The following is a 10,783-nucleotide window of genomic DNA, read 5'->3' as shown; positions in this document are numbered from 1 at the left end:
ACTCACACGCACTCTCACACACACTCACACACACTCACACGCACTCTCACACACTCTCACACACTCACACATACCACACACATCACACACTCACATGTACTCTCACACACACTCACACACTCACACATATACCACACACATCACACACACTCACACACACTCACATGCACTCTCTCACACACTCACACACACACTCTCTCTCACACACTCACACACACACCACACACTGACACACACACACACACACACACACACTCACACACTCTGCCCCCTTCGTTCGCTGTGCCGCCCAAGAGTCCCTCGCATTTATCACAGCCCTTTCCATCTGAAAGTCACATGTCTCCTAAGAGTGAGGACGTTTTCTGACAACCCAATGGTCACATTCAGGAAACTCAGTGTTGTCACATACAGTGACCTGACACAGCCCCGCAAAGTCCTTTGCAGCTTCTCTTTGGTGGATGGTGACAGTGGGGGAACCAGGACCCCACCGAGGGTCCTGTCAGCTCCAGCCAGATCAGCCCCCTGCCTGAGTGGCGCCTGCCCCCAGGGCGGTGACAAGACTGCCCGCTGAGAGGGACAGCCAGGTCCGCGAGGCCAGTCCAGTGTCTGCGTCGGGCCCTGCCCGCCCTCGGCCCTCTCCTTCCTTGTCCCCGTTTGCCCATTTCCTCACTGGGGGCAGGGTGGGCGTCCTCTTCTCTGTGACTGACAAGTACTTCGTGGAGTGAATTTGAGGCCGTTCCCCCAAACCTTTCAGTCATGGGGAAAACACAGGACTCCCCCCGCATGGACATGTCATGTGATCCTGGGGCTGGCGGAGGCCCCGTCTTCCAAGGGCGGTTTGGAGGAGTGTCTGCCCTGCCCAGAGTTCAATCGGCGCTCTGGGGACAGAGCTCGGGACTGGACGGGATTTGAAGCCTTCCGGCCCAGCGTGGACCAGACGGCTCCAGAGGGAGCACGCCATCGGGGCTGCACCAGCGTCACCACACGCGCAGCTCTAAGGGCGCCTGTCCCATTTCCTTGCTCCACAGTGGGGGGCCGGCCACCCCAACCAACACACGGCCCTCCTCACTCTGCTCAGAGTTCTGCCTCCTGGCCCCGGCTGAGGCCCCAGCCAGCCCCGAAGCCCCCGCCCCAGGACCCAGCACGAGTCACAGGTCAGCCACGGGAGGCAGCCCAGCCCCTTCCCCACAATGGTGTGGGACCGAGACCTCCCTGGCCAGGTTCTAAGTATTGGCATGGTTTAAGGCAAACTTAAAACCCCTGCCTCGGGGAACCGCGAAGACATCGCTAAGAGAGGAGGAGGAAGCCAAGGCCGGAGTACCTGGGGAGATGGTGTGTGTTCCTGGGTCCAGAGAGTCAATCGTCTTGACATGTCCGTGCCCCTCCCCCAACCCAGACTTACAAAGTCAACAACATCCAACCCAAACCCCAGCAGGCTGCTTTTGTAGAAACTGACAACCCGATTCAAAGCTTCATACGAAAACGCGAAGGACACAGAACACCAAAGCAGCTCTGTGAAGGGCGGGCAAAGGCACGGGTCGCACGGCCCGACCTCGGGGCTTAGCACAGGCTGCAGTAACACGGCAGCACGCCTTGTCATCACGACAAGTCATCAGGGGCCACAGCAGGGTCCAGAGACGGGCGACCGGTAAAGGCAGCCGGAACAAGAGGACGCCCGGATGCAAAAATGAGGAGCTGAGAGCCACCCCTTCCGCCTGGACGGCCCTGAGCTGGGACCCCAGGCTGCACAGCGCAGCAAGGCGGGGACTGGGCGCCCCGAGGCCCAGGTGGGCGTGCACCCCTCACTCAGGACTCCGAGGGGCTGGGCCCTCCGCCCACCGGCCTGGCCTGCTGTGCCCTTGGGAAGCATGCCCGTGACCAATGCCACAGGCACCGCGGCCCCAGCCCAGTGGCAGCAGCGTGAGCAGCGGGTCCTGGGGGCCGGCGGTCGGCTCTGCCTCGTGTTTTGTTTTCCCTCCTAAGGCGGATGCACTGAACATGTTTAACTGTTATGATTCAAAAAGCAGTCAGTGCTCTTCTTTAAGATAAAAAGGTCTATATCGTTGTCTAAAACCTTGACATCCGTGTGCAGGCAGAAGTGTCTTACGTGTGAGTTTGTGTGTTAACCTGTGACATTTTGGAGTATGTGTGCAGGCAGAAGTGTACAGATGTCCCCTGAGACCCCTGTCCCTGCTTACTCAGTGGGACACTAGCCTAGGCGCTGCTGAGAAGGGACTTTGCAGCTGTAACCGGCTTACCAACTAGCTGACTTTAAGACAGAGAGATTATCCTGGATTATTGGGGTACAGCCCAGTCATCGCATGAGGCCCCAAACCAGAAGGGGAAGACAGGAGGGGTGAAGCAGGAGGGGAAGTGCTGAGGAACGTGGGTGACCTCTGGAACCTGAGAATGGCCCCTGGCCCACAGCAGCAAGGGACCTGGACCTCACCCTGCAGCCGCGGGGACCGACCCTTCCCAGGGCCCCCAGCTGGACCGCACCAGGGCACCGTCTGGGCCAGCCCACCTCTAAGGCCACTGGGGGAAGCCCTGTCCCCAAATGGTGAGCCATGTGGGCCCATTTCACAAAGGTCCTGGGCACAGCTGTCTTTGCTCTGAGGCCACCTCCACCCTTACCGCCTAACCCGCATGTCCTCCTAGTGACCCGCTGGCCCCAGGCTGGGAGGTGGCAGCACCCTTGAGACGGTCCCACAGATCCTCCGAAACAAGAAACAAGCCAGGAGTCCACGCAGCTGCTCTACCCTGACGTCTCCTGGGGCAGCTTGTGCCGCGGACGACCCCACAGCCAGGGCGGCGAGGGGCCCAGGCAGGCACTGACCACCCCCAGGCTGGGGCGTGTTTGGGATGGAAGCCCCTCTCCTGGCCACACACACCACACGCCACACAGCACACGGCACCCGGAAAAGAGCGTCACCTCCTAACGAAGACACTGTGGTCGCCTCCATCTCTTCAGTTCTGGAATCTTCTGAGTTGCTGCCTCCAGCCAAGGGTGGAGAAGTGACTGGGGGAGCCTCGGAGAGCCTGGGTTTTAGGGACATGCCCTGGAAGGGGAGAGAGGGACAACAGCTTCGTCATTAAGCAAAGGCGTGTCCTGTGAACACGCATGTGGGGAAATCTCAGGTTTAGGCTTATTTGTTTGTAAAATAAGATCTTTCCAAATTTTAGGAAAAGATCAGAAGAAGCCATGAGGACTTCATCTGAGGTAGGAGGACGTCTCGGGCTGTCTGACCCTGGGGGCTGTCGTGGGCCACCACCACTGACCCGTGTCCTGGGACCCGCCAGGCACCAGAGTCTTCCCGCAGGTTGATGTGCATCTTGGCCGTGTTTCCCTAAGAGGGGACCCCCCCTCCACTGGGCACGGCCAAGCGTCCCCACGCCCCGGCTGGAGGCCCGCCTGCCGTGCAGCCCAGGGCAGCTCAGCCTGCGCCCATCACCATCTGGGTGCCAAGCCCTGAGACAGATGGTGGGAGCGGAGGGTTAGCCCCTTTCACCCCCGACACACCCTTCCTGCTGTCCCCCCCTCCTGTGTGTCATTTTGGGGGGGCATGAGCTGGGAACACTCACTGATCCGGCCTTGCCTGCTGCCCACATGGCTTCCCCTCCTGACTTACAGACCCACTAGTCCTCTGGGGCCCCACCGGCGATCAGGAGTCATAATCAGAATGTCAGGGTCACCTCAGGGACCCAAGGAACATTTAGAATCAGAAACCGACTTTCAAGAGCATTTCTGTGCCAAGACGAGAGGAAGAGGAAGCCAGCCCAGGCTGGGGCCGGCCTGGAGACCCTGCCAGGGCCCCCGAGGGTGGGCTGGGCCTCGGCACTCACCGCGTCCTCCCTGAGCAGCTCCCGGTTCTCCTGTCCGCTTCCGAAGTCTCCCGACGCCTGAAGGGTTTACGGGGAACAGAAAGGAGCCGCTGACCGAAGCCCCAGCAGGGCCTGGAGAACACACCAGCGCAGCCGGTGGGAGGCGGAGGGACTTGGGTCTTTGTGTGGCCGCCGGGGGGGGCACAGCCCTCCCCTGCGTGGTGTCAGCTGGTCATCAATGAGGCACAACCGACCAGACCAACTAGAACGTCCCTTTGGAAATCAGTTTGGCTCCCAGTCAGACACTCAGAGAACCGTGAAAACACGTTCCTTTCTGTCCGCTTGCCCTCCTGTTCCTGGGACACTGTCCTGGGAAATCACCCAGAAGAGAAGGCCAGCTGAGTAACACTTGGGCACGCGTTTATCCATGTGTAGGACGCACAGTGGACGTGGAACAGAAAGCAGGCGGCCCCAGGGCCGTGGCTGGATGACTTCTATATTCACAGCTATGTCCACTGGGGACGCGTTTTGTGATCTGAAGCTTCCCTGGGGACACGGCTGTCCTCCATACCTGGGAACGGGTCCCCTGTGATTGTGTGCACACACACACACTCACACATACACACACGCATGTACACAGTCTCTAATAAACACACTCACACTCACACTCACACTTGTGCCGTGGTGGCCGCTTTCACCTGTGCCACCTGCTGGCATGCTGGGGGCAGGTTCCCACGCTTGCTTTACATTCTGTGTTCTGCAGGGAAAGTCCCAGGGACGGGGAGGCTCTTTCTGACACTACGGGTAATTAAAAACGTCACCAGGTTTCTGTACCTAAAGTGGCATCTTTCAGAGACCTTTCCAGCCCCGTCACTTCAGGGTTCCCGGGGGAAAGGCAGCCCCTCTGGCTCGGGCCCCTCCCACGGGGCTGAGGGTGGGGAAGGGAGACTCACCCCGTCATCGTCGTCATCGTCATCGTCCAGGCAGTGCAGGGGGCTCACCTGGGGGTCCCCACGCACCCTCAGCTCTGCAATCATGCCCTGGACATAGAGGGACAGAGAGGTCACCAGTGGTCCCACCTTGCTCTAGCACCCGGCTTGGAGCCTGGCACCGTCCGAGGTCAAGATTTCAGTGGGTGACATAAACCGGAGCAAGAGGGGCCCCTGCATGGGTCCGACTTCAGAGGCAGCAGGAAATAGCATCAGGTTAACTGGGCGGAGCCCTGAGGTCACCTTCTCATAAAACAAAAGTCAGAGGTCAAGGACAAAACTGAGCCCACGGTGCTGGGAACAGCTCTGGGTTCGAGCGCACACGCCGCTCAGCCCAGGGTCAATGTCGTTCGCTCGCCTGCTCGCCCTCCCCACCCCTCTGCACATGCTCCCGCGTGTGCTCTCGCCCTGCGTGCAGCGAGGCACCAGGACACGGCAGTGACAGGGCCCTGCGTATGGAGAAGAGGAGAGCGAGCCCAGGCCGGGGTCAGCCCAGGACGAGGTGTGTCGGTGAAGGTGGTGTCCCTGAGGGGCGACAGGCACTGGGCGGGCAGGACGGGAGGGGAGCAGACACAGCCAGGCAATGTCCTCCACTGTGAGCGCACAGGGTCCAGAGCGCGGGGACACAGTCCACCCGCAGGGAGCAGGGGACAGCCGCCGGCTGGGGCAGCACAGGCGACGAGGGCCTGAACCCCGCTGCACGGGGCCTTCTCTGTGAGGCCCCCAAAGGGCAGGGGACGGGCCTACAGGTGCGGCTGTGGGCCCCGCGGCCTCCCAGCACCAATGGGGCTCCCACAAAGCGAGGTGGACCCTGTGCCTTTGATAGGTGACGTCCCCAGGACACAGAAAGCAGGCCAAGCTGCTCGTGATTTTGTCTTGGACGCCACTTGCTGAAAGGTTCTCCCCACCGGGAGATCATTAGTGTTCTCATGTGCTTTCCCTGTATTTTATGGTTTTTACTGAACGTTTTCGTCCACTGGGATTAACTTCAGTGCATTTCTTCCTAACGGCGAGCATGTTTCGCCGACTGTAACGATCCCTCTCACGGCAGGACGGCCTGGGTCGGGGGCGGCAGACGCTCTCTGCCACAAGGTCTGCGTTGTACCCGGTCTTTGACGAGGACAATATGTAAAAGACGGGAGAGGCCGTCCAACCAAACTGTAGGGACACTGAAATTTTATTTCATAAAATTTTCACCGGTCACAAAACATTCTTTTTTCCCAACCAACTAAACATGTGAGGCCTTTCCATCGTGCAGACAGCAGGCTGGGCGTGTGCCGGGGCCTGTGCTGACGCCTGCCTTGGACATTCTGTTTATTCCTCCAAAGGCCCTTCGGACTCCCTTTATCACTGACCTTCAACCTCACGACCTTCCTGTCCACACCAACAAGGAACATGCGACAGCAAACCAAACAAACACCCCGAGTGTCCCCAGCTGAGCCCTCGCCTGATGACTCCACCGTCTCTCGGCTCAGCTCAGGCCGCCTCCTCCAGGAAGCACTCCCGGACTCCCTCCCCAGGAGGGTTAGGCCCTCTCAGGGCCAGTTCGCCTGACTCCGCAGCCCCCCCCTGCCCCCACTGCTGACGGTAAGGCCTGTGGGACAGCAGGAGGGGCCAGATCTTACAATTCCAGGAAACTGCACTTGTGAACACTTCTTGGGGGCACTTTGTATGGGGTGGGGCACTCTGGCTGGCAGGTGGGGGGCAGGGTGATGCATGTCCGCTATGGCCGCCCCCCACACCCACACCATCTGTGAGGCTCTGAACCTCTGACAGATCGGCTCACCACAGCCTGAGTAAAGGGGGCGGAAGACGTGGGTCCCAGCCACCTGCCTAGGGCAGGTGCGTTCCCAAGGACACAGTTAGTTGGGGAAGACGTCACTAGTGCAGAAGCCACGAGACCCACTGCAAATATTGAACGGACTTAGAACTTAACGTTAGGAAATCCAGGGGTTTTGTTAATAAAGACCATTTAAAATCTTGTCACTGCTACACCCCACGTCTTAAAGTCGTGTGTAGATGGTCAGGACCACACACCGTGCAAGCAGGTCATTGAAGTCTGGGTGTGGGGGCTGCCTCTCTGGGTGGTACCCCGACCCCCAGTATCCCCTGGGGTGACCTCTGACCTGTAAAGCCATGTCCTGGCTGGAGGGCTTGTAAAGGGGGACGCAGTGCTCCCAGGCCTGACTCCCCTCCACCTCCTGGCCCCTCCCTCCTCTGCTGGCTGACCCCCTTAAGTCAGCTTGGTCCCTTGTCACCCACCCCAGCTGTCGCTGTGACCGGGCCACACCCCTAATGTCCCATTTCCTGAAGTTGGGACCACCTGGCCGGCATCCCACCCAGATTCCTCCCTGGCTGTCTGCAAGGCAGCTCCTGGCCGCCTGGTGGCCTCCTCCTTCAGGGTCACGCCGGGGCGTCCCCTCCGTCACAAATACCTTTTCTTTTACTTCTCCATTCAATGGAGTCAGGACATCGCATGGCTGCTGGCACTGTGTCTCGGTTATGCCAGCGAATGTCACTTCCGATGAGCAACAGGGTCCCAAGTGTTTGTCGTAACAGGGGTCTCTGTCAGGAGTGGAGGGTCTGGTGTGGCTGGGCTTGGGGGCCACGGGGGAAGGAGGGCTGCAGGGTCAGGGTGCCACGCCTTCCCTCCCACTCCCACCATCCTCGGCTCCCCGTCAAGCCCATCCCGGTGGCCCAAGCCTAGGTGGCCGCTGGGCAAACTCTTGGCTGCAGTGGCCAGGCGCTCATTTTTACGTAACGAGGCCAACAGAGCCCCACGTGCAGCACAGTGACAATCCACGCTCCTCACTGAACACAGAAGTGAACGTGAAGGTGCCGGGAACAGGGCAAGCCCCGCCCTGCCCGCCTGGAGGCTACGGACCAGGGTCCAAGGCAATTCATGGGCGGTTTGTCTGCTAACAGACGACGGAGGCCAAGAGAAGCACAAAGAAACCCCAGGCGAAGAGGAGGTGGCGCCCCAGACAGACAGAGGGAAACAGCGAATGAGGAAAGGAACCACTGTTCGCAAAGAGAAGCCAAGTCGAGGGAAATGTGACTGCAGAGCCTTTGAAATGGGCAAAAAGGAAAGGCAGACAAACACCGCCAGGGGCTGCAAGCGACGTGTCCATAAGCAAAACACTGCAGCAACGGGCGGGACAGACGCCTCCCAGGACACTCGTTACCAAACCCGACTCCAGGGTAAGCCTAAAACGCCCAGCAAGGTGCCAGGGCATTGCTGACAGGACACAATAAGGTTCTGGCCCGGGCTGAGCACGCGGACACCATCGGGGGACACCCAATTCCCTCCCTGCACCCTGAGCTTTCACCTCTGCCAAATCTTTTAAGTCACATGAACTGAGTGATTCTTTCCCAAGAATCTCAATTTGGAAAGTCGGAAAAACCCTGTACGAAGTCGATTTTATCTTCACTTCCAGCAGACAATGTGCTTCTCTCCTCACCTAGCTGGAATCTGACCAGACTCCTACACGGAAAATTCCTGAAGCTTTTCGTCTGCGGGGACACAGGAGCCAGACCGCACTTGACTCAGCTGGATGTGACGGCGAAATCAATGGGAATGTACCACAGGCCGCCGGGAGCAGGACCACCGCCCAGAGCCAAGCTGAGAGCTGCCCACACTCCTGTCCGCATCTCTCTGCCCTTCAAACACGCTGCTGGGACGGTTGGCACCACGGGGGTCTTCTCCAGGCCAGATTAACCACATAAACACTTTAAATATCCCAATGGTTTTAAACAGGTGACAAGATGAACGGGCAAATGACAAACTGCGAAATAAAATGTGCAGTGTACAAAACAAAGGATTGGTTTCTTTCATATGTAAAGAGGTTGTATAAACCAATAAGAAATGGTTGAACCCATCAAAACAAAGAACATAAACAGGCCAATCACGAAAAAGAAATACAAATAACCAGTAAACACGTGAAAAAATTAAAGTCTGTCTTCACTCACAACCAAGAAATGCAAATTAAAACACCACCAGTGGCCTATATGTCCAACTGGCAAGTGTGTTTTTGCACAGATGACATGCAGGCCTGGTGAGGCGCAGGGAGGAGGCACGCTGCACAGTGGGGTGACCACCTCGCTCCTCCGTTACCACGCTGAGGTCTTGGCAGCCTATGCCCCATCGGCACGCAGGCAGCTTTTTTGTTAAAGTGTCAAAGGCCGGGGGAACTGCGGGGGGGAACTTTTCCATCTAGAAATGCTTGGGAGATCACACAGCAAATTGCCATGAAACACAGCACCTCCCTGGATGGGACAGCTCTGTCTGGCTCCTTCCAGTTAATCATGTTTGAGGATCAAAAGGAAAACACAAAGAGGCCCAGTTTGGTATCAAGGTCCTGCTAGCTCCCAGACCCCATGGGTGAAAGTTTCTGCCAAAGGTGAAAGGTCAGCTTTCAGAACCTGAGTCACCAGGGCTTAGAACAACTCAAATCAAGTAGCTTTTGTCTGGGCAATAATTAACTTTCTGTCCTCTGGGGACACGTCCCCCATCGGCACACACAGGGACCCCTGTCTGGGCTGCCGGGCAGGGGCATGCCAGCTGCAGACCGCTGTCACTGAGGGAGGGTGCCCACACTGTGTGTCCAGGAGGCCGTGGCTCCAACTAAGGTTCTAAGAAGTGTAGGGGCTGAGGGCCCAGGAGAAAGACCCCACCTGGGCTCTGGGATCTGCCTCCCCCAGCTGAGCCAGGCCTGTGGGGAGGGACTTCCCTGGGTACATAGTGGAGGCAGCCATATGCCCAGTACCGCTAGGGAAGATGGACCCGGAGCCGCAGGCTGCTCAGCAGTTTGGTAAAAACAATAATAATCAGGACAACTGATGTTGGTGCTGGGCGTGAACCTCAACCAAGTGGGGTGCAGCTTCATGGGGTGCAGCCCAGCCCCACTTCGACCCTCCAATGTTGCCATCTTCAAATTCTTCATTTGGAACATGGGTCCCTCACTCTGTGCACAGATGGTGGCAGGGGTAGCATTCTCTTAGGAAGGTGGTCCCCAGGGGGCCTCAGGAACCAGAGCACCCAGGTGGCCAAGGGGCCAGAGCACCAGAGAATAAAACACACTAGAGCCAGGAGGACCAAGGGGCAGGGACCCCTGGGGACTACAGTCAGGTGAGACTGACGGCCACTGTCCCTTGTCGGAGGGGCCGGGCCCCACCCCCAGGGCTGATCTGGCCCTCACCCAGCAGCTGCGGGATTACCTGGAACTTGTCGGGGTCCGCTCCTCCGGCCTGGGCCACGAAGAGGCCAGAGCCAGGCTCCAGCTCCAAGCCCCGCGGGGATCGTGCGAAGGGCACCTTCTGGAACTCGTCGCAGTCCACAAAGAGTGCCGCGGTGTTGCCGTCCACGCTGAGTGCAAGGCGCGTCCACTGGCCGGTGAAGGCAGGCAGGCGGAAGCTGGCGGCCGTGTGCGTCTGGGCTGTGCCAGGCTCCGTGTACAGCAGCTGGACGTGCTGGTGGCCATCGCGCACGGCCGACAGCTTCACGCCCACCGAGACCACTGCCTGCGCCGCGTCCGTGATGGCGAACAGCACCCCCGCGCCCTCGGTGGCCGGCCGCACGTGGAACAGCAGTGAGAAGTCACGGAAGAACGGGCTGGGGAAGTGGTACCGGGCCACCAGGCCGCCACTGGCGTCTGGGCCGAAGACGTAGGCCGGCCCCACGTCAGGGTCGTCGATCTGGGTGACCTGCTGGGGCGGGGGCTCCCCGAGCAGCTGCAGGAGCCCCACTTCTGTGCCCACGCTCTCTGCGAAGAGGAGAAAGACACCTCATGAGGCTGCGCGCAAGGATACTGAGTCTCTCGCCTACCATCCGCCCAGCTCCACTGGGCTCTGCCAGCCACCGCGTGTCACCCAGGCGCCTCGCTGGGCCAGGACACAGCGGCCACAGCCACCTCACCCTCCCATCAACCTGCTTGCAAGTCCAAGGTGGACGCAGCAGGGACCATCCCAAACCA

General features: G+C 59.1%; 1 protein-coding gene across 1 annotated transcript in view; it reads right to left on the bottom strand.

Annotated features, from left to right (window-relative positions):
- COL18A1 (collagen type XVIII alpha 1 chain) overlaps positions 1-10,783 on the bottom strand; it is a 39,287-nt gene that overhangs the window by 25,110 nt on the left and 3,394 nt on the right. Inside the window, exons 2-5 of the mRNA XM_019628021.1 lie at positions 10,029-10,573; positions 4,776-4,862; positions 3,844-3,900; positions 2,933-3,059 (exon numbers count right to left, since the gene is read on the bottom strand). Of these exons, the coding sequence (XP_019483566.1) occupies positions 2,933-3,059; positions 3,844-3,900; positions 4,776-4,862; positions 10,029-10,573 (816 nt within the window). The remainder of the gene's footprint in view (positions 1-2,932; positions 3,060-3,843; positions 3,901-4,775; positions 4,863-10,028; positions 10,574-10,783) is intronic.

This window comes from Hipposideros armiger, unplaced genomic scaffold (assembly GCF_001890085.2).
Source record: "Hipposideros armiger isolate ML-2016 unplaced genomic scaffold, ASM189008v1 scaffold_745, whole genome shotgun sequence".
NCBI lineage: Eukaryota > Metazoa > Chordata > Mammalia > Chiroptera > Hipposideridae > Hipposideros > Hipposideros armiger.
The sequence above is the reverse complement of the archived record's forward strand: the minus strand, read 5'-3'. Positions and strand labels throughout refer to the sequence as shown.